Consider the following 23870-nt stretch of genomic DNA (forward strand, 5'->3'; position numbering starts at 1 on the left):
TAAATGGATCTAAGTAAGTGGATTAATTGGATCTAATTAAGGAGTTGCACTAAGAGAAAAGGAAAGGAGAAGGCAGACAAGGGTAAATTACGTCACAGGAAAGGGCACAAAAACCTAATACAGTAGAGGGAAAGAAGGGACAAAGATGAGCATTGATTGAAACTAACTCTCATCTGATTTGGCTCAAAGATGGAATAACATAATCAGTTAGGTATAGAAATCTAACTCACCCTATAGGCATTAGGAGGGAAAAGGGAAAAGAAAAGGGAGAGGTGATAAAAGGGAGGGAAGAAGTAAGGGTAAAGGGGAAGAAAAGGGAGAGGGGACTGAGGGAAGCAGTGGTCAAAAGCAAAACACTAGTGAGGAAGGAAAGGGAGAAAGGAGAAAGAAAAGTATAAACAGGGGGGAAATAGGATGGAGAGAAAGACATACATAGTAATCATAACTTTGAATGTAAATGAGATGAATTCTCCCATAAAATGGAAGTGGATAGCAGAATGGCTTAAAAACCATAATCCTACAACATGTTGTTTGCAGGAAACACATTTGAAACAAAGGGACACACGCAAGGTAAAGGTAAAAGGCTGGAGTAGAATATATTATGCTCCAGCTAAAGTTAAAAAACAAAAAGGCAGGGTAGCAATCGTGATCTCTGACAAAACAAAAGTAGAAATAGATATTATTAAAAGAGATAAGGAAGAAAACTACATCCTGCTAAAAGGCACTATAGACAATGAAGTAATATCATTACTAAACATATATGCACCAAGTGGTATAGCATCCATATTCCTAGAGGAGAAGTTCAGGGAGTTACAGGAAGAAATGGACAACAAAACTATACTAGTTGGGGACCTCAAACTCCCCCTCTCTGAACTAGATAAATCTAACCACAAAATAAACAAGAAAGAAGTTAAGGAGGTGAATAGAATTTTAGAAAAGTTAGATATGGTAGACCTCTGGAGAAAATTGAATGGGGATAGAAAGGAATATACTTTTTTCTTGGTGGTACATGGCACATACACAAAAATTGACCATGTACTAGGGCATAAAAATCTCACAATCCAATGCAGAAAGGCAGAAATTTTAAATGCATCCTTTTCAGATCATGATGTAATAAATATTATATGTAATAAAGGGCCATGGAAAGATAGAACTAAAAATTAATTAGAAACTAAATAATCTAATCCTAAAGAATGAATGGGTCAAAGAACAAATCATGGAAACAATCAATAACTTCATTCAAGAGAATGACAATAATGAGACAACATAACAAAACTTATGGGAGTCAGCAAAAGTAGTTCTTAGGGGAATTTTTATATTTCTAAATGCCTACATAAATAAAGTAGAGAAAGATGAGATCAATGAATTGGGCATGCAACTAAAGAAACTAGAAAAAGATCAAATTAAAAATCCTCAATTAAATACCAAATTAAAAATACTGAAAAGCAAAGGAGAGATTAATAAAATTAAAATTAAGAAAACTATTGAACTAATAAATAAAACTAAGAGCTGGTTTTATGGAAAAAAAAACCCAATAAAATAGGGGCAGCTAGGTGGTGCAGTGGATAGAGCACTGGCCCTGAAGTCAGGAGGACCTGAGTTCAAATCTGGCCTCAGACACATAACACTTACTAGCTGTGTGACCTTGGGCAAGTCATTTAACTCCATTGTCTAGCCAAAACAAACAAACAAACAGGCCAATAAAATAGGTAAATCTTTGGTTAATTTCATTTTAAAAAATAAGAAGAAAATCAAATTACCAATATCAAAAATGAAAAGGGTGAATCCACCACCAAGGAAGAGGAAATTAAAACAATAATTAGGAACAATTTTGCCCAACTATATGCCAATAAATTTGACATTCTTAGTGAAATGGATGAATATTTACAAAAATATAAATTGCCCAGATTAACAGAAGAGGAAGTAAAATACTTAAATAACCCCATCTCAGAAAAAGTAATTGAACAAACCATCAATGAACTGCCTAGGAAAAAATCTTCAGGACCAGATGGATTTACAAGTGAATTCTATCAAACAGTTAAAGAACAATTAATTCTAATACTATATAGAGTATTTGGGAAAATAGGCAAAGAAGGAGTCCTACCAAATTCTTTTTATGATACAAACATGGTGCTGATACCTAAACTGGGAAGAGTCAAAACAGAGAAAGAAACTTATAGACCAATTTTGCTAATGAATACAGATGCAAAATTTTAAATAAAATATTAGTAAATAGATTATAGCAACTTATCACAAGAATACTACACTATGACCAGGTAGGATTTATACCAGGAATGCAGGGCTGGTTCAATATTAGGAAAACTATCAGCATAATTGATCATATCAACAACAAAACTAACAGAAACCACATGATCATCTCAATAGATGCAGAAAAAACTTTTGACAAAATACAACACCCATTCTTATTAAAAACACTAGAGAGCATAGGAATAAATGGAGTCTTCCTTAAAATGATAAGCAACATCTACCTAAAACCTTCAGTAAGCATCATATGTAATAGGAATAAGCTAAAAGCATTTCCAGTAAGATCAGGGGTGAAACAAGGATGTCCATTATCACCACTGTTATTCAATATCATACTGGAAACATTAGCTTTAGCAATAAGAGAAGAAAAAGAAATTGAAGGTGTTAGAATAGGCAAAGAAGAAACAAAGTTATCACTCTTTGCAGATGATATGATGATATACTTAGAGAATCCTAGAGAATCAAGTACAAAAAAACTACTTGAAATTATAAACAGCTTTAGCAAAGTTATAGGCTATAAAATAAAACCACATAAATGATTGTCATTTCTATATATTACCAACAAAGCCCAACAGCAAGAGATAAAAAGGGAAATTCCATTTAAAGTTATTGTAGACATTATAAAATACTTAGGAGTCTATCTCCTAAAACAAACCCAGGAACTATATGAACACAATTACAAAACACTTTTCACACAAATAAAGTCAGATCTAAATAACTGGGAAAAAATATCAGTTGCTCATGGGTACACCAAGCTAATATAACAAAAATGTCCATTCTACCTAAATTAATTTACTTATTCCATGCCATACCAAACAAACTACCAAAAAAATTATTTTGTAGAGCTAGAAAAAATAATAATAAGATTCATCTAGAAGAACAAAAGGTCCAGAATATCAAGGGAACTAATGAAAAGAAATGCTAGGGAAGGTGGCCTAGCCATTCCAGATCTTAGATCGTATTATAAAGCAGCAATCATCAAAACTGCTTGGTACTGGCTAAGAAATAGAGTGGTGGATCAGTGGAATAGGTTAGGTATACAAGACACAGTAGTCAATGACTATAGTCATCTACTGTTTGGTAAACCCAAAGACTCCAGCTTTTGGGATAAGAACTCACTATTTGTCAAAAACTGCTGGTGGAGGCAGCTAGGTGGTGCAGTGGATAGAGCACTGGCCCTGAAGTCAGGAGGACCTGAGTTCAAATCCAGCTTCAGAGCAAACACTTGACACTTACTAGCTGTATGACCCTCGGCAAGTCAATTAACCCCAATTGCCTCAAAAAAAAAAACTGCTGGAAAAACTGGAAAAGAGTATGGCAGAAATTAGGCATAGACCCAAATCTTATCCTATATACCAAAATAAAGTCAAAATGGGTTCATGAGTTAGATAAAGGCTGATACTATAAGCAAACTGGGAGAGCAAGGAATAGTTCACCTGTCAGATTTATGGAGAACAGAAGAATTTGTGACCAAACAGGAGATAGAGAACATTATGAAATGCAAAATGGATAATTTTGATTATATTAAATTGAAAAGTTTTTGCGCAAACAAAGCCAATGCAACCAAGATTAGGAGGGAAGCAGAAAACTGGGAAAGAATTTTTATAATCAGTATCTCTGAAAGGGACTTATTTATAAAATACATAGAGAATTAAGTCAAATTTATAACAATACAAGTCATTCCCCAATGGACAAATGGTCAAAGAATATGAACAGGCAGTTTTCAGATGAAGAAATTAAAGCCATCCATATGAAAAAATGCTTAAATCGCTATTGATTAGAGAAATGCAAATCAAAACAACTCTGAGGTACCATATCACACCTATCATATTGGCCAACACGACAAAAGAGGAAAATGATAAATGCTGGAGAAGATGTGGGAAAATTGGAGCACTAATGCATTGTTAGTGGAACTGTCAACTGATCCAACCATTTTGGAGAGCAATTTAGAACTATATGCAAAGGGCTATAAAAATGTGCATAGCCTTTGACCCAGCAATAGCACTTCTAGGGCTATATCCAAAAGAGGTCATAAAAATGGGAAAAGGACCCACATGTACAAAAATATATAGCAGCTCATTCTGTGGTGGAAAAGAATTAGAAATTGAGAGGATGCCCATCAATTGGGGAATGGCTGAATAAGTTATGGTATATGAATGTAATGGAATACTATTGTGCTATAAGAAATGATGATAAGGAGGACCTCAGAAAAGCCTGGAAAGACTTGTATGGACTGATGCTGAGTGAAGTGAGCAGAACCAGGAGAACATTGTACACAGTCACAGCCACATTGTGCAATGACTAACTTTGATAGACTTTCCCCTTCTCAGCAATACAAGGATCTATGACATCTCCAAAAGTCTCATGATGGAAAATGCTATCCACATCCAGAGAAAGAACTATGGAGTTTGAATGTAGATCAAAGCATACTATTTGCTATTTTTTTTCTTCTGTTTTGTTTTGTTTCCTCTTTCTGGTGGTTCCTCCTATTGGTTCTAACTCTTCCTTACAACATCAGTAATGTGATAATATGTTTAATAGGAATGTATATGTAGAGCTTATATAAGATTGCACACAGTCTTGGAGAGGAGAGAGAGAGGGAGGGAGAGAAAAATTTAGAACTCAAAAGCTTATGGAAGTGATTGTTGTAAACTAAAAATAAATTAATAAAAAATTTTCTTAAAAAATCAATTTGAAGAGAGATCATTAAAACTTGACAGTTGGCATAAAAAATCAAGTGGAATTCACTGTGTAAAACCTAAGGGTTTATATCTCCATTTATAAGGCAAATGAGACTCTTGCAACAGAATGATCTAGGATCAAGAAAGGAGAAATGCAGGTGGCTCATTCTCCAATTGATAAATGTCTAAAGATAAGAACAGGCAGTTTCAAAGGAAAAACATCCATGCTATCAAGAACTTATTTATAACGATGATGATAATAATAATGATAGCTAGTATTCCCATAGATCTTTAAGGTTCACAAAATGCTGCTTTATAAATATTATCTCATTATATTCTCCTAACAACTCTGTGCCCAGAGTTCAGATCCAGTGTGTGAAATAGGATTTAAACTCAGGCTTTCCTGACTCTACATGTAGTGTCCTATCCACTACAGCTCCCAGGTGCCAACATATGAAAAAATGCTCCAAATCCCTAATAATTAGAAAAATGTGAATTAAAGTAACTCTGAGATTCCAGATCACACCCATCAGGTCGGCAAAGATGACCAAAAAACAAAAGTGTTGGAAACAAGCACATTAATGGAGGGAAGAAGGGGAGCAGTAGGGTTGTGGGGAGGTGGGGGTTGGGAGGAAGAGGCTTGTCAGCTCTTCACGCAGCCGGAACAGCAGAAGAACCTACTGTAACCACAGGTACAGATACACTGGCTTCAAGAAACTAGGAGAAGGAACTGGCCAAGGCCAAGAAGAGCAGAAAGAGGCTGTTTTCAATGCAAACAGGGAAAGCAGGTAGTAACAAAAAAAGATTTTTTTTTATTATGTAGCAGTAACCCAATCTAATTTGTCCAAAAACTACGTACAGTTCTATAATACACAAGCAGCATTTTTCAGATCAGAGAAGCATTCTGGCATAGTGGAGAGAGTAATTCACCCAGGGTCAAGATCAAACTTCAGATCAGGCCCCTGACAAATGCCAGCAAGTCCCTTAACCTCCAGCACCTCTAAGAATGCAAGTCATGGATAGGCTGTGATCTCCTTCAATAGAATGATGAAATCATGGATAATTATCCCTATATTATACACACTGTATAATATGGTTATTGTAAAATGTATCATAAACAACAAATACAACATTGTGATATATGTACTGATTTATTTAATACATGGTACTCCAATAGATCTGCAATCTCCTTGATTTGAAGGGCCTCTGTTAAAGGAGAGAATAGTCATTAGCAAATCCTGGGGTGAGAGCACAGAAGACACCCTTGAATCTACTTTTTAGGGCTGGGTGACCAAAGGAGGAACCTCAGAACTCAGAGAACCGGGAGGAGAAAAACTTCAAGAAAGGCTGCAGGGGAGGCTGATCCCAAAGGAGAGATCCAGGCAGGGCTGGGCCAGGGAGTGGCTACACCTGGAGAGCTCTGAGCTGGCCAGAGAAGCCACCATCTGGAAACTTCCCATATTAACAATCAATGCCAACTCCATGCCGAGCTCAGTTGTTTCTGCCCTGCTAAGGGGGCACGGGGGCTATCAGGTGCCCCACCTTCATTAAGCTTCTGGTGATAAGCCAGGTGGCCACATGGCCAGGGCTCTGAAGCCAGAGACCAAACAATGATCTTTATGGAGCAGTCATGCCAGAGTCCTTAAGACACTCCTTGGGTGCAGGGAGCTTGGTCAGGTTCTGTGAGGGGAGCCACAAACCAGAAACAGCAAGCGGGGAAGATAACTCCTGTCTCCCCACAACCAGAATACTTTCTTCCTCTTCTGGTTCAAGGTCTCCTTTCTTTCTGACTTTCTTTTTTTCAACAGAAAGGTCAGGGATGACTGTTTTTTTCTTTCATTACGTATTTTTTTTTCAGTTACATGTAAAAACAGTCTTTAACATTCATTTTTTTAAATTTTGAGCTCCAAATTCTCTCTCTCCCTCCCTCAACCCACCCACCCTCCATTGAGAAGGCAAGCAGTTTGGTGCAGATTAGACACGTAAAGTCATGCAAAACATTTTCATATTAGTGACGTGAAAGAAAAAAAACAAGAAACATATAAAAATATAAAGGAAAAAAGAAAAATAAAGTTTTTTTTTAAATGTGCTTTGATCTTCATTCAGTCACCAGCAATCTTTTCTCTGGAAGCAGATAGAATTTTTCATCATAGCTCCTTTGCAGTTGTCTTGGATCGTTGCACTGCTGAGAAGAGCCAAGTCACTCACAGTTGCTCATCATACAATATTACTGTGACTGTGTACAGTGTTCTCCTGATTCTGCTCATTTCACTTCACATCAATTCATGTAAGTCCTTGTGATTTCTCTTTCTTGCTTCTCTTTCCATTCCCAGACTGCCAGAATTCTCACTAGTTGTCCCTCAGGCCTGGGATACTCTACCTCCTAGCTTCCCTGGCTTCTCCAACTTCCTTGAAGTCCCAGCTAAAATCCCATCTAGGATAGGAAGCCTTTCCCAATCCTTCTGAATTCTAGCATCTTCCCTCTGATTACTCCCAATTCATTCCATCTATAGCTGTGTGTTATGTGTAGCAGGTACTATGCTAAGAGCTTTAGAAGTATTATCTCATTTCAGCTTCATAACAGCCCTGGGAGACAGGTGCTATTATTATCCCTATTTTTTTTTGTCCTTGTTGAGTTATTTCAGTCATGTCTGACTCTTCCTGATCCCATTTGTGGTTTTGTTGGCAAAGATCCTGGAGTGGTTTATCATTTCCTCCTCCAGCTTATTTTACAAATGAGGAAACTGAAGTAAACAGGGTGAAGTGATTTGCCCAGGGTCACACAGCCAGTAAGGGTCTGAGGCTGGTTTTGAACTCAGGTCTTCCCATCTCCAGGCCTGGCCACTCTAGCCACTGAGACATCTAACTGTAGGTAAAAAGACTGGATCCTAACGCTAGACATGGAAGGGCCCCCAGTTGTCCTCTGATTCAAACCTTCATGTCATAGAAGAGGAAACTGGGCCAGGGATGATAAAGGCGTTGCCCACAGTCCTACTTGAAGTGGGCAACAGAGGGAGGCTCCCTGCCCCAAGTTCACCCCTTACCACCCCTTTCTCTATCCTCTCTGCTGCCTCTCTCATACAAACCATCCCCCATTTTATAGACTTTGAAAATGAGAGGCCCAAGAAAGAGAAATGACCTGCCTGAAATTAAATAGTCAGAGAATTCAGGAGGACCTGAGTTCAAATGTGGCCTCAAACACATAACACTTACTAGGTGTGTCACCCTGGGCAAGTCACTTACCCCATTGCCTAACCAAATTAAAAGAGAAAAAAAATAAAAGAAAGAAAAGTCAGAGAAAAAGATTCCATTGAAGGAGTCCTTCATAAATAAATAAATAAACAGACAGACAGACAGACAGATAGATAGATGAATAAATAAATGACTAAATGAATGAATGAGAATAAATGAATGAATGAGTGAATGAATGAATGAATGAATGAATGAATGAATGAATGAATGAATAAATAAAGAGCCCTTTGGATCCTGTCCCTGTCCAACAGATATGTTCTTCCCAGGATACAAGGGATGGGCCGGCTTGCTCAACTGACCAAAACAGGGGACAGGACAAAAAATGCTATGTTCAAACCTATCTTCCAAGGCTCACTAGGTGGGCGACCTCGGGCAAATCCTACCTTCCCTGCACCTTAGAAAGGGAGGGAGGTTGGTCTAAGACCCTGGAGGTCTTTTCCAGTCCTAGATCTGTAACCCTGGGATTATAAATGCCTTCACCCACTGGGCCTCACTTTTCTCTTCTGTAAAATGAAGAGGCTGGATGAGATGACTTTTGAGGTCCCACCAAGCTCTCAATCTGTGATCTGAGGGTTAGAGTAGCATCTCTGCCTTCTTAGGTTATACTCACTTAGGACCCCAGTGGTCCCCGGCTGAGAAGAAGATAAGCTATCAATTCGCTATTGTTCTGTTAGTCATGCTCTGGCAACTGGTGGCGTAGTAGATGAAACCTTGGGCCTGGATTCAGGAAGACCTGAATTCAAATCCATACTCAGAAATCTCCTAGCTGGGCAAGTCACTTCCCCCTGTTTGCCTCAGTTTCCTCACCTGTAAAATGAACTGGAAAAGGAAATGCTAAACCCCTCCAGTATCTCCACCAAGAAAACCCCAAGTGGGGTCACAAGGAGTCAGATATGACTGAACGGCAGCCAAATGGGGATATAATAACATCCTCTACCTCCAGGGTTGTTGCAAGGCTCAAATGAGATGTGTCAAATGCACTTTGCAAACCTTGAAGGCTCTATCAGTGTGAGCTACGGGGTTATTGTTGGCATGATGTTGCCAGCGATCAAGTAGTGCCCTGAACGGGAGAGCGTGAGATAAAGAAAGACGTGGGCCAGGTGGGTCAGTGAAGAACTGAGTGAGTTTATTCATCTGAGGGTACAGCATATATAGAAAAAATCTAACCTAACTTCAAAGAGTCCTCCCCATGAGACACTCCCCAAACAACTACTGAGTATGTGGCAACATATATTTCTTTGTTATCAGGGTCCCTAGATTTGGTTGTAAACTCCAAGGTTTTCCCAGGCGCCTTGGTGCCACCTGCATAGAGGAGTGGTGTGTAAATCTAAGGTTCAACGGGTGAGAAAGGAATGTCTTGGGAGCCTCCCTTGCAGGGGAGATTTGGAGAGCCCACTTCCTAGATAATTGAGCCCTGTGGGTTAAGCCTGGGAAAAAGTCAAGCTCCGTCGTGGATCTTAAACCCAGATCAGACTCTTTAGAGCCGGTCTTCAACAGCATAATAGGGTGTGGAGTCAAAGGATCTGGGTTCACCACCCAGCTCTGCTAGGATGGTGGAAAATGCCTGGGAGATGTGATCCTCCCAATAGCCCCCCAGAGGGAGGGACTCTGGGTATTTTACAGAATCAATTCAATGCAACGTAGGCTTCCCTCCTCTGCCAAAGGGGTCACAGAAACACATGCAAAAAAGGTTAAAAACCCGTGCTCTAACCTATAAGTTACAGATAGATCCCAACCTTCAGCCCTGAGAGGATACCTGGACTCATGAAACCCGTTCTCTGACTGGATCTATAGTAGCATTCTGTCATCATGCATTTTTTCAATCCACCCAAGCTATAGTACCCCTACTGCAGTAATAATGATACAATAACTGTTGTTTCTATAACAAAGTACTTTACAAATATCACATTTGATCTTCACAAGCTAGGTGCTATAACTATCCCCATTTAAAAGCTGAGGAAATTGAGGCTCAGAGAGGTTAATATTTGTTCATGTTCGAGCAGTTTGCCGGTGTCAGAGACAGGATTTGAACCCAGATCTTCCTCATTCCCAATCCAGTGATTCTTTGCTATTAAAAGGAGGTTCTCATTTCCAAAAAAGGTGGGAACTACTGGACTAGATGGTTAAGTCCCATACTCTGAGATCCTCTGTCCTACGTTGGGTCAGACTCCCTGGGCTTTTGGACACCTGGGCACTTTCCCAAAGTCAGGGCTGAAAAGAAACCCTGCCAAAAGCCACCAACCCTGGGAAGAAGCAGGAGAGGGGGCACTAGACAGAAAGATATTGGAAGTAGAGGAAGGAGGTTGGGGGCTGGGCGTGGGGGATGGGGAAGGGAGCAAGGTGGGAGAGGTGGGGCCAGAGTCAAGGGTCAGAAAGGTGTATACTAGGAGAAGGCAGGCTTTGCTTCGTCTTTCCCCCACTCCCATCCTAGGCTACAGAGAGGGCAACTCTCCCCCTCTTTCGAAGAACATAGGGCCGAGGGTGCTTGGGGGAAATGGAAGGAATTATTGAGGGGATGGGGAAGAGCCAAAGGTCATGCTCGTCCCAAGGGATACTGGCACACCAAGGCACACCCCAGCACCACCCTACCCAGTTCCTGGCTCACCAGGAATATGGGTCTCTTGGAACTTACCTACTAATAATCTGAAAGGGTTAACTTCTTCAGCCTGGATTCTGAGAGCATGACTGCACACCATTTGGCCAAGTCTTCTGGATGCCAACTAAGGTCAAGGCTCCAGCAGGAACTGGGGAGAAATGGGGGGAAATGGTACAGGGGGAAGGATGAAGGGAGAGCGTTCAGACCCTGCCCCCCCATCTGTTAGCTGGATGACCTTGAGCAAGTCATTTCCCTAGCTAGGACCTCAGCTTCCAAATCTACAAAATGAAGAGGTTGAAGCAGATGACTTCCAAGGCCCCTTCTGGCTCTCTTAGGATTCCATGATTCCCATAGGTGTCACTATGTGACCTTGGGCAAATCATCTCCCCCTTTTAGAGAGTCTGGAACAGTGGAGAGGCATAGGTTCAAATCCCCACTGCTCCCTACTACTGGGAGACCTTGGGAAAGACCTTGCTTGCCCTTGTGAATGCTCTGAGTCACTGCAAGTGAGCAAGCCTATGCTAAGTGCTTACTGCTAGCCAGGCAATGCGCTAAGCTCTAAGGATGCAAAAAAGGGAGGGGAGGAGGGTGAGGCAAAAACAGTTCCTGTCCTCCAAAAGCTCGCCTTCTAATGGGAGGGAGCAACACGTAAATCACTAGCTTTCTGCAAGATGCATTAAGGGTACATTCAGAGGCCATGAACTTTTAGTGAAAACATTTTGATACCTATAATTCAACATAATGTTTTATTTCCCTTTTTAATCTTGTATATTTTACTCGTCTTTAAAAATGCTATTCTGTCTGATGCTGAGTGAAGTGAGCAGAACCAAGAGGACTGTGTACACAATAACAGCCACGTTACGCAATGACTAAGATTGTTAAACTGAACCCTTCTCAGCATTACGAGGATCTAAGACATCTCCAGAGGCCTCGAGATGGAAAATGCTGTCCACATCCAAAGAAAGAACTATGGAAGTCAGATCACTATCACTTATTTTTACCTTCTGTTGAGTTTAGTTTCATCTTTCTGACGGTTCCTCCTATTGGTTTTAATTTTTACTTACAACTTCACTAATGTGAAAATATGTTTAATAGGTATGTAAATGTAAAGCCTATATCAGATTGTGCACCATCTTGGGGAGGGTGGGGGGGAGGAAGGGGGAGAAAAATTTTCAACTCAAAAACATATGGAAGTGATTGTTAATAAATCAAAATAAATTAATAAAAAAAATTTTTTAAGTGCTATTCTGTGGAGCGGTCTCCCCCAGACCGGCCAAGGGGTCCAAGACCCAAGATTAAGAACTCCTGGGGCTGCTGGAGGGCAAACTTAGTGGGGAAGGTGCTAGCAAGGGGGGACGCCAGGGAAGGCCCCCTGACAGATGTGGGATTGCAGCTACGTCGGGGATATATGTTGTATATTCTTATCTGTGGATGTCATCCTGCCCCCTTAACCACCACCCTTCCCCCTCCCACAAGTTAAGGTCCGTGAGGGCAAGGACTGTTTCTTTTTGGACTTCGTATTCTAATACAGTGCCTGGCACACAGTAGGCACTTCAGAAACGTGGAATTGAATTACATTCTCTGGGATTCCGTTTGGCCATGTGTAAAATGAGAGGGTGGGATGAACTGACCCCTAAAGTGTCTTGAAGGATTAAATCTGTGATGCTCTGATGCCTGGGTTGGCTTGGCAGGGTGGAGCGGGAGGCAGGGGCGCCTGGCTGATTCCTGAAAGGTCTTCCCTACAAGCAGCAGTCTGGGCTCTTGCCAGAGGCTACAAAGGGGCATTAGGACCCTGAAGGGACTGGGCCAGGCCAAGAGCTGGGAGAAAGGGCTTTGGGTACATTCAGATCCAGCCCCTGACCTTGGCCTCAGCAGCTCCAATAGAGCTCCCGACCTCAGAGAGAGCAGCTCCAGGGAGTGAGAGCTGCCCGGCCCCTCCCTGCCTCCCTCACCCTCCATGTGGCGAGGAGAAGGACATCTGGATCCCCTTCCTGACAGCTTCATCTTGCAGCCACCAATCTTTACCCCGTGAGTAGTTTCCTTGGCTGGGGAACTCTTGGTCGCAAGTGCTCTGACCTCCAGATTCTGGTGATGAATGCTGTGAAGTGGGTCAAGTTTAACCCTTTCATACCACCAGTGGTCTCTGGCTATGGACGATTCTCCTGTCCTCAGAGGAGTAGAAAGCACCTTGAATCTGGAGTTGGAGGGTCCTGGGTTCAAATCCTGACTCTTGTGACAAGCCACATGGTGGAGTGGGGAAAGCGCTTGTTTTGGAAGCAGAAAGACAGGAATTTGAACCCTGTCTCAGACACTTAAATGCTCTCTGACTGCAAGTAAGAGACTTACCCACTGGGCCTCAGTATTCTCTATAAAATGAAGATAATAGTACCTTGAGTTCCTGCCCCCACCAGGTTGCTCTGAAGCTCCTGGGAGATCTTGGTAAAGTGCTTTGCAAACCCTAAAGGTAGTTAAGTTAGTTATTTGTTATTCCCATGGCTATTTCGTGCAACCTTGGACAAGCAAGGGGACAAATCCCCATCATTTGAGGTCTTTCAAGCTGGATGACTACTGCTGTGACTACATGGTAAATGGGGCTGAACCTCTGAGCCCTCTTTCAGCTCTAAACAGATGATCTCTGTCATTCTAATTCTGACTTATGTGTTACTCCTTCCCAGAAGCATTTCAGACTCTGGCACCTGGTTGGAGGACCAAAGAATTCTAGATTTGGATTGGAAAGGGGCCCCTTAATATCATATAGACCACCCTCCTTATTTTACAGAGAAAGAAAATGATCCTTAAAGAGGTAAACTGACCATTTATACTTTCCCACTCTACGACCTATTTTTTTTTTCTTTTGGATCAGTGTAGGGAGCTCCCAGTGAGCAAAACAACTTCCTCTACTTGTGGAATTAAGGAGGGGGTGGGAGGTGTTGTAAGTCAGTCGCTGAGAGGTTAAGTGACTTACCCAAGGTCATATAGCCAATAGGTGTCAGAGATAAGATTTGAACTTAAGTCTTTCTGACTCCAGAGCCAACCATCCCAGCTATCGTTATCCATTATTCTCTTCTTCTCCTGTAGAGGCCTTAGTTACCCATATGAAAGTAGAACAGATTAAATTAGATGATCTCTAAGGTTCCCTTCAGTTCTAACATTCTGTGATTCCACATTTTTGGAGTGAAGAAGGCAGCACCCCCTCCCCCAAAACTCAGTCTTGCTCCCACTTTTTTTTTTCAATTATTGAGTATCTATTTGTTTGTCCTAGCCACCTCCCCCTTCTTTCACCCCCTTGAAAAGAAAAGGGAAAGGAAAGCCCTTGCAATGAACACATATGGTTGAGCAAAACAAATTCCCTTATCAGCCATGCTCAGAAAAGTGAATCCCATTCTGCCTGAGGAGTTCATCATCTCTCTATCCAGAGCTGGGTAAGCCTTGAAATTCTGGTTGGTCACTGTGTTGCCCAGAGTTCTTAAGTCTTTCAAACCTGGTTGGCCTTACAGTGTTGTTTTTGTATAAACGCTTCTCCTGGTTCTGCTCACTTTACTCTGCATCAGTTCTTACTGCTCAGGATATTCTAGTGTTTTTACACCACCATAATATTCTATCGTAGTCACATACCATTATCTGTTCCGAGTTTCCCAACTGATAAGCATACCTCTTCAGTGCCCAGTACTTCACCACCACAAAGAGTTGCTACAACTATTTTTGTACCTATGAGTCTTCCTCCTCTTTCTTTGATCTCTTTGGAGTATAGCTGAGTCACAGAGATTTAGTGACTTTACAGGGATAATTCCAGTTCCAAATCAATTCCAGGATGGCAGGACAGGCTCATAGCTCCAGCAGCAGGGCCCCAAAGTGCCTGCTTTTCCACCAACCTTTCCAGCATCTGTGATTTGCCTTTTTTCATCATCTTTGCCAATATGATGAGTGTAAAGTGGAACCACAGAATTGCTTTCATTTGCATTTCTCTAGTTATTAGTGACTTGGGCCATTTGGCTATTGATAACTTGGATTCCTTCCTCTGACAACTGCCTGTTCATATCCCTTGATCATTTATCAGTTGGGGAATGGCTTTTACCCTCAAACCTGAATCTGTTCTCTATATAGCTAGCTTCCAGTCTTTTAGGGAAGATCTGTTCTATTCCCCAAGGGAAGTCAAAGGGTCTTTTCCCCCAACAAGGAAGTCTCCTCTACTGGACTTCCCAGGCAGCTCAGTGCTCTCTATATGACTTGCCCAAGGCTGAATTAAGCCTTTGAAAGGGCTGAGCTCCAAGCACATGCTCCTTTCCCATGGGAAGTAAGGAAGATTAATGAGAGCTAATAAAACCCCGGAGTTCCCTAATTAGCTCTTCGCCCTCTCTAGAACTCTATCTAAAACTCTGGTTCATCGGAAGCCAGGAGGGCATGCTGGGTGATGATTGGACCAGATAGCTGACCTTGCATTGAGGATCTAACTCTCAGTGCTAAATGCTTCATCAGACTGACCCAGAAGGGTCCGCTAAGCCACCTGAGCCTCCCACCCCCACTTTTCTCCCCACCTCACTCCCAACGATGTTAATCTGGTTGATGCAGTAAATCAGGCAACAGATCTGCCCTTTAGAGCCAGAAGTAGAAAGATCCAGGGAGGACGTTTCAGTTCAATCAATCAGGAAATATTAAGGTTGTATTAACGACATTAAGGTAGCATGGTGCATAGAATGATAGACTTGGAGTCAGGAAGACCTGAGTTTGAATCCAGCCTCAGATACTTACCTCTTGTGAGACATTGGACCAGTCATTCAAACCTTTGTGAGCCCCAGTTTCTGTATAATGGGGATAATAATGGCACCAACCTCTTAGGGTGGTTGTGAGGATCAAATGAGATCAGATAGATAATGCTTTGCAAACTTTAAAGAGCTGTATAATAATAGGTATCATTTACATGGCATTTTTGAGGCTTTGCAAAGCACTATATATGTGTGTACATACACATATATACTATGCATATGCATATAAATATGTGCATACATACATAGAGAGAGAGAGAGAAAGAGAGGTATATAATGAGAGCTAGTGAAACCCCAGGACTCTCATTAGCTCTTTGCCTTTATATGGTCACCTCCTCCCTGGAATTTTGATTCATTAAGAGCCAGGAGGGGGTAACTAACTAGGCAGACTGGCCATCTAGAGCCATTCAGACGTACGTGCACGTGTCTATTTGCATATGTGCATATACATTTATGTATGCATACATCTACCTCTATGTCTTTCCCTCTCTCCGTCTAAATGCTACCTATTAGCTCCTATATACCTTCTATGCCCTAGGCACTGAGAAGACAAAGCCAAAACAATAATCCTTGCTCTCAAGGAGTTTACACTCTAGGGTCGTGAAAGCCAGCGACAAATACAAAATTGATACATAAGAAAATCCAATTAAGCAAATATTTATTTTTAATTATATTTGATTTTCTGAAATAAGAAAAAAAACCCTATTTTTCTCTCCCACCCTCACAATTAGAAGACAGAAATAGAGAGACAGAACTAAACCCCTTGGGACAAATAATAATCAGTAATGAAGTAAATCAGTAACCCTATTGGCCATGACCTCAGAAAGATCCCATGATCTGTGGGATCCCGAATGAGTAATTTGGACTCTGCAATGCAAGAGTTTCTTCATCTGTAAAATGGGTCATTCCCTCCTATGATCTGTGTAAGAGAAGCGGTGGATAGCCCTTGGAGCATGGTGGAGCAGCCTACTCGTGGGCTGGCTCCATTCCCCTGCTAAGTTCCTCCAAGGTAGAGATGGTGTCTCCCCTGCACAAAGCCCTGTGTGCATTATTTAAGAAATCCTTGCTAAATCTGGAAAGACTCAAGAACCCTGATCTACAAAGTAACCGCCCACAATTCCGATTCATGATGAAACAGGCTGCCCTCTCCCTGCCAGTGCTCTTATAAGCTGGACATCTTGCTAGGTACCTAAGCTGGCATCATTCTCAGGCGGCACCTGGGAACATAAAAAAAGAGATGTGTTTCTCTGATATCTCCAGAGAGAGAGCGCTCTCTGCACACATTGTCCCTATAAAGTGGGCCTCTGGAGACTCACTCCTCCAGGACCCCTTCGGTCCCCGCTTTCACGCCTGAGTTGATGGCAGGGTCCTGAGCTCTAAGATCGAGGTGCTCTAACAACCCAGGGTAGCCCAAGCCTGGCTGAGCAGCAAGATGGGAAAGTAGGGTTCTGGCAGAGTTAGGGGTAAGTGGAGATACTCCTCCCCCCGTCAGCCCTGTCCTGCCCATCCACAGGGTCAATCCCCCAGCCCATAACTTGTCACATATCAGCAAATGAGCTAAAAATAAAACCTTGCTAGTTTAAAAGGAATTAAAATCTGACCAACCAGTAAAAAACTGGAAAACAAAGCAGGTGCCCATCAGCAGGGGAATAACTGAATAAACTGTGGCGCATGAATAAAATGGAATATTTTTGTGCCATAAGAAATGAGGGCTCTAGGAATAGAGAGAAGTGAAGACCTGTGTGTAAAGAGCTTTACAAACCTTGAAGCATCATATAAATGCTAGCTATTGTTGTTGCTGTTATACAACAGCTTGGTAAGGTAGGTGTTATTCTCCCCATTTTACAGATGTGGAAGCTCAGGCTGCAAGGCATTAACCAGCAACAGCACACAGCCAATAAATGTCTGAGACGGGATTCAAACCCAAGTCTTCCACTTCCAGGTGCAAAGCTCTGTCCCCTATATCATGCTGTTTCCCTCAGGAGATGTAAACCTTAGTGATCAATCCATGAAAACGCGTTGATTTATTAGGCCCGAAATGAAGCCATTTCTACCCTCCATGAGCTTACATTCTACTGGGATGTGAGGCACAGGGGGCTGAAGAGATTAGCCCCAGGGAGCTGGGCCTCCTGAACCGTGGTACCCCAGTGCATATGATGCACGTTGACCTCACCCTGGAGGTGAAATGTGGGGTTGGGTGAGGAAGGAAACAAAAATTCAGAAGAATCCTTTTCTTTTTTTCATATAAGGACTTTGATTCTTCCAAAATCAAGAATGCCCTCTACCAACAGCAATGACAACATTCAGCACTTCACAGTGCATTAAAGCTGCAAAGCTCTTCATGTTGAGGCTCTCTTTGAGAGCCCACCTGATAGAAGAGCACCCTGAGGGTCAGAGAAGTCATTTAGACTTTCCCATGGTTGTACAACCAGTAAGTGGTAGAGGGAGAGTTCAAGGCCACATCTCTTTTTGACCTTATGTCCTGCTGTCTTTTCATTACATATTGTTGCCTTTAACGCAAACTGACTTCAGAATGTCTCTCTCCAGTCTTCCCACCTCTAGGGTGGGTACCCTGCCTCATCTCCTCCCCTAGCTCACGACTTTGTTTCCCTGTCTGGTTCAGGTAATCCCCTATGTCACAACAATCTTTGGTGGCCTTCATGCTGGGAAGATGGTCGTGGTCCAGGGCGTGGTCCCACCTGATGCTCAGAGGTAAGGGGGCTCAAGTTCCTGGTATCTAGAGGGCTCCATCACCCTCATCAGCTCCCCAGAAGGTAACAACGGGGAAGGGGACGAGGTTACTTGCTTTGCTCCATAGGACCCAGAACAATAACTGCTTGGCCTGATTGCAGAGGGCCTTGGGTGCTGCCCAATGTCGGTCCTGTTACCCCCGAGTCAAGGCTCTGGGGGCTCCGGGGCATCTGGGCTAGTCGGCATCTCCCGTCCCTCACTACCCTTTCCCGCCAGGTTTCAGATCGATTTCCAGTGTGGCTGCAGCCTGCAGCCCCGGCCAGATATAGCCGTTCATTTTAACCCTCGATTCTACACCACTAAGCCCCATGTCATCTGCAACACCCTGCACCGAGGGCGATGGCAGTGGGAGGCACGCTGGCCCGAGCTGGCCCTGGGCAAAGGGGACGGCTTCCTGATCCTCTTCCTCTTTGGAAATGAGCACGTGAAGGTAATTAATAGGTGAAGTAGGCAGTAGGGAGCCCTGGGCTGTCCTCAGTCTGGGAGGGAGAGGCAAAAAAGAGGAGCAAGAGGAGGGAAGGAGGGAAAGAAGAAAGCAGGGATGGACGAAGAGGGGGAAGGAGCGAAGGAGAAAAAAGAGGAGGAGGGAAGAGGGAGGGAGGGAGAAGGAGGAAAGGGGGGAGGGAAAGGAGGCCAGGACGTCTAGGAAAAAGGGGGAGACAGAGAACGAGAATGGGAAGAGGAGGAAGGAAGGCCAGTGCAGACTAAGGGAGGCGTGAGGGGGAATTCTTCAATATCCAGCACTTGCAGCGGAGTTAAGATCCTTCCCAGAAGACCGCCGGTGTCTGCTCAGGTCATTCCTCAGCCCACAAGTGAAGCAGCGGGTGGCAGCTGGCTGGAGGTGGAGAGAGCTTAGGCCAGCTTTCGCTCCAGGTGAGCGTGAATGGCCGACACTTCCTCCACTATCCCTACCGGCTCCCACTGTCAAGAGTGGACACCCTGGGCATCTACGGCCATGTTTTTGTGAAAGCCGTCGGATTCCTCAATAGCAATGTAACTACCTCTGGGAACCCAGGCCAGGGGCAGCAGGACTGTCCATCCTGCAGGCCTGGGCTTTCTGGCACTCTCTGGGAGTCAGTCAGGGAGAGAAGAGGCAAGCCTGTTATACAATTACAGAGGCACGGAATGATCTGCAGGGGAGGGGCCAGGAAGGGAAAGCTGTGAGCTCTTGCTTGGGTGGAGCAGATGGCTTCTCGGGCATTGACAGGCCCTGTGGGCACAAAGGAAAAAGACAAGACCCCTCTTTGTGCCGAGTAGCAAATAGTCTTCCTGGGCAGTATAAGGCCCCAGTATGTGGGGGAAAGCTCTAGATTCTCTGAAGGGCACTTAGGGATGTTTGCTGGCCACAGTGCCCCCACCCTTGTCTTTCTATGGACAGCCCTTTGTGGAGGGTGGAACAGAGTACCCAGCTGGACATGTGAGTATAAAGGGGGCTTTCCAGCTCTGCCCAGGGATCAGCCTTGAGCAGCTGGCTGTGCTCCCTCAGCCCCCTGAGCTGTTCCCTCTCCAAGCCCTTCCCAGGTGGGGAGGGACCTAAGCCTGGGGGGAGGGGGGAGGTTACTGTGTGCAAAGGGTGGCCGATGCCCCTCCCTCCTTCCCACCCAATCCCATTCTCATCTTGCACAAGTCCAGGGATGCCCTTTCTCTTACTGCCACGGTCCAAGGGGACTCTCCCAGGCCCAGGGTCAGGCATGCTTTGGCTCCCCGCCCCCTCGGCCTGATCTTGAACTCTGCCTTTTCTGCACAAAAGTCCCTTCTCCTTGGCCCAGTGGAGAAGAGCTGGGGAGCCCGGATGAGGCCAGACCAGGCATCCAGAGGAGCTCACCACGAGGCTGGAGGCACTGGGGAAGGGGAGGGGAGGGATGCTGCTCAGATGAGGGAGACAGGCTCTCACCAGCTCCCTTTCCCTTGACAGCCTTTCTTGCTGAAAAGCTCCAGACTGGTGAGTGAGACTTTCCTCCTGTCTTCAGGAACCCTCTACTCCTGGGGAGCCCGAAGGCTGGGAGCAGGGGGGTTCAAGGCTGAAAAGACCCCCACCCGGTTAGGGTTTAAGAGGAAGACCAAAGCTTCTTCCCAGCCTCCTCCCTTTTCTTGTCAAGAAGCTGGCTGCTGCAGGTACAGCTGTGCGGGAGGGCCTGATGAGACTGGAAGCTCCCTGAGGGCAGGGAGTACTTTTTTTTCCCATAGCCTCAGCACCAGGCATGGTGCCCTGCCATATAAATGTGCACTAAATTCAGAGGGATGAGGGTCCTGGAGGTTTTCTAGAAACATGGCCCCAAGGGCAGACAGGCCTGGTTTTGTCCTTGAAATCTTTTCCAGGCTTGAGGGCCCACAGCCTGAAGCTGCCTTTCTTGCTGTCACCTGGAGGATTTGTGGGTGGGGAGTGTTCAGTAAGAAGCTATGGTCTTGAATGGAGTGGGGGAGGGCATCCTTGGGGGTGAGTTTCCTGTTTCCCCTTGGGTCAGCCTCTTCTCCTTGGGGGCAATCTCTGAACCAGGGTCACCTGGGATCTCTATAACTCTCCCTTGTCCTTTCAGGCAGTTCCTTGCACTTGGCCTCTTCCCAGGGGACTGTGGCCAGGACAGGTCTTCGTGGTGCGGGGCCTCATCTGTCCCAACCCTCAGGAGTAGGTACTGGCAGGATGGAGGAAGTGAGTGGTCCAAGGGGGAAGAGAGGGAGTGAGTCCCCTGTACAGAGTTTGGTGACCAGGGTAGAGGTGCACAAGTGTTCATCCCAGAAGAGGGGTCCCCGAGTCCCATGAAGAACTCTAAGGTCAAGGGGGAACCTTAGAGATCCTCTCATCCACCCCCTCCTTATTTTGGATGGAGAAACCTAGTGAGGAGCAGGGAAGGAACGTGCCCAAGGTACCATTCATAGGCTCTGATGGGACCTTGAAGCCCACCCCATTTAAAGCCCCTCGTACTATAGAGGAAGAAACTGAGGCTCAGAGAAGGAAGTGACTTACTCAAGGTCACACAGTAGGAAGTGATAGAGTCAGAATGTGAATCTCAGGACCTCTGGCTCTTTAACTGTACCCTCTCTGCCATAAGAAACCAAATCCAGTCCCTTTCCCCTGTGCCCTATTTCACATTAGCCCCAGCTGGCACGGGACAGAATGCCCCAGACTGTGCCAAGGCTGCAATCAGACACACAGATTCCAACGGCTGGTAGAGATTAATGCTTTTGTGCTAAAGTGGATGAGATCTTATGGAAAGTCACTTCCTTCTTTGGGTGGGAAGGAGAGTAGTTGGGAGTAACGAGAGGTCTTAGCTTCTTTAGCCAACTACTGCTACTTAAATCAGTGTCTGCCTTGGACAGAGCACCAGATTTGACACTAATTGTGCCACTTAATACCTGTGTGACCTTGGGCATGTCCTTTCTATCTGAAGTCTCTTCTCCTTCTAAAGAACCTACCTTGTGCATGGTGTAGACATCGTGTCCTCTGTGGGTGGTTCTGGCTGAAATGCCTGGAGGAGGGAGCCCAGGGGCTTAGAGGGAGCCTCTAGTATCTCCACATTCTGATAGGACCAGATCTACCAGCCTCAAAAGCTCTTGGATAGGCACGAATCTGCCCACGAGATCCCCAGAATCCATTCCAGGGATTTAGCCAAGCGTGCCCTCTCCCCATCTCCCTGCCTTTTCCTCCCTTTTCTGTGGTCCAGATTCACACTGAGCCTGCGGGACGATTCCACCCACCCCACTGTGACGCTTAAGGTTTGCTTTAGGAATAGGACATTGGCTTGGATCTCCCCATGGGGCCGGAAGGAGCCCATCTCGGCCCCTTTCCTCTTTCACCCACAGCGCTTCTTCGAGGTAAGGCATTGAAGAGGCAGGGGCTGCTGGGCCTCTGGCGAGGTGCTCTGTTTTCCTAAATTCACCCCCAAACATTGGTCTCTAAGGATGAGTGGAGGGATGCCACAGAGTGAGGCATGAGGAGAGGAGTAGCATGGCTGGCACCTCCTCCAACAGCCTCATTTGATCGATGGGGACATGGAGAAAGGAAGTCATTTGCTGAAACTCATAGAGGTTTTTGGTGAAGAGGCAGAACTAGGTAGGGCTCCTCTATTTTCCGTCCCGTTAATGTGGTCATATTACTAAGAGGAAATAAATACAGATAGCTTTGGATAGTGGAGAGAGAACTTCCCTCAGAGTCAGGAAGCTCTGGGTTCAAGACCCACGGACTCTGAAGCATTACTTGGTTATATGGGATCCTGGGCAATGGACTTAACATCTCTGTGCCCTGGGCAACTCCCTAAGGCTGGAAGTTGCCAGCTAAGTGTGGACCTGGCTTGGGAGAAGGATTTCCTGCCCCTTCCTCCCCTGGAGCTCCCAGTACCAAAGAAATCACTAGTCCTGTTCAAAAAGAAAAAACATCTATACTAATGCCTCCTGCTGATGCTTCCTGGTGTCAAGAAGCTGGGTTGGGTTCTCCGGGTTGACTGAGTCCAGGTTTGGGCTGCATATCTGTTGCCTGAAGACCAGCCCAGCTCCATGGGTGTCACAGGAGGAAAAGTTTTTCAGCCACAACAATCCTCCAAAACCATCTGAGTTAGAAGAGGGAGGGCTGCTATCAGCATGGGTGAAGGGCATAGCCACACCAGCACAGTGAGAAATCTGAGACCTCTCTACTAGATCGTCATTACGAATGTGGCCAAGTGAAAGAAAGCTAGAATGTGAGTCGGGAGATCCAGATTTGAATTCAGACTCTGACACTTGCCTGGTGTGGGACGAATCACTGAACTTCTTCCTGCCTGGGTCTATTCACGTGTGAGAGGAGGAGGCTAGACCACATGGCTTCTGAAGCCCCATCCAGCCCTAGAGCCTTGGATGCCTCAGTCCCAGCTGGGCGACCCCACGTGCTAGCTCCCTGGGCCCAGGACGCTCTCCCTCTCAGCTTCCTAAGCAAGCCCACGAGTCTCCATCTTTGTTCCCTAGGTTCTGCTCCTGCGCAGGGACAATGACCTCAAGATGGCCCTGAATGGGAATGCAGTGGGGGCAGCCAGCCTGGGGCAGCGGGCCCTTGGGCGCCTCCGGGAGATTCGGATCAGCGGCAGCGTGGAGCTCTACTGCGTCTGGTGCTAGGGGCCCACGGGAGCATCCCTGGCCCTGGGCCACCCCAGGGCCTGTCCATCGGGAGCCTGGGCCTCTGTCAGCTGCCCCGTCCGATTCCTGAATCTTATGCTGGCTTCATTCCCCAGCTGGCTTCAGAGGTGCAGGGATGCCCACCCTCTCACCCTAGGGGTGCCTGATCAAACTAGCAGAGATCTTGGGCTGACTCATGCTTCGCCAGGGATGCATGCCAATCCACTAGGTAGAGGGAGAACTGGTGTTTGTTTTTCGGAGTGGAAGGGAGAAGGTAACCTTTACGCCTTGTGGGGTTAGGCCCTGCCAGGCCTAAGGCACAGACAGAGTGTAATACTCCGTGTGTGACCTGAACCAGGGCAGGACACAGGGAGGCCCAACAGAGGCTAGTGACAAGAGATGTTTGTCTTTCTTTGTATCCCAGCAGCACTCAGCACAGTGCCTGGCACACAGTAGGTACTTAATAAAAGCTTGACTTGA

General features: G+C 45.0%; 1 protein-coding gene across 3 annotated transcripts; it reads left to right on the forward strand.

The window, feature by feature from the left end:
- The first annotated feature begins 17398 nt into the window (after positions 1-17398).
- On the forward strand, positions 17399-23870 carry LGALS12 (galectin 12). Of its 3 annotated transcripts, none has more exons than XM_078148201.1 (8): positions 17399-17499; positions 18181-18269; positions 18525-18738; positions 19182-19301; positions 20224-20250; positions 20846-20934; positions 21971-22121; positions 23244-23870. In XM_078148201.1, the coding sequence occupies exons 2-8, from the start codon at positions 18229-18231 to the stop codon at positions 23388-23390; spliced, it is 789 nt and encodes a 262-aa protein (XP_078004327.1). In that variant the 5' UTR covers positions 17399-17499; positions 18181-18228; the 3' UTR covers positions 23391-23870. The 3 variants fall into 3 exon arrangements, with proteins under 3 accessions (XP_078004327.1, XP_078004328.1, XP_078004329.1); XM_078148202.1 differs by lacking the exon at positions 19182-19301 and adding an exon at positions 19687-19725 and having other exon boundaries at positions 17402-17499; XM_078148203.1 differs by lacking the exon at positions 19182-19301 and having other exon boundaries at positions 17403-17499.

This window comes from Phascolarctos cinereus, unplaced genomic scaffold (genome assembly GCF_003287225.1).
Source record: "Phascolarctos cinereus isolate Bilbo 61053 unplaced genomic scaffold, phaCin_HiC Scaffold_9;HRSCAF=440, whole genome shotgun sequence".
NCBI lineage: Eukaryota > Metazoa > Chordata > Mammalia > Diprotodontia > Phascolarctidae > Phascolarctos > Phascolarctos cinereus.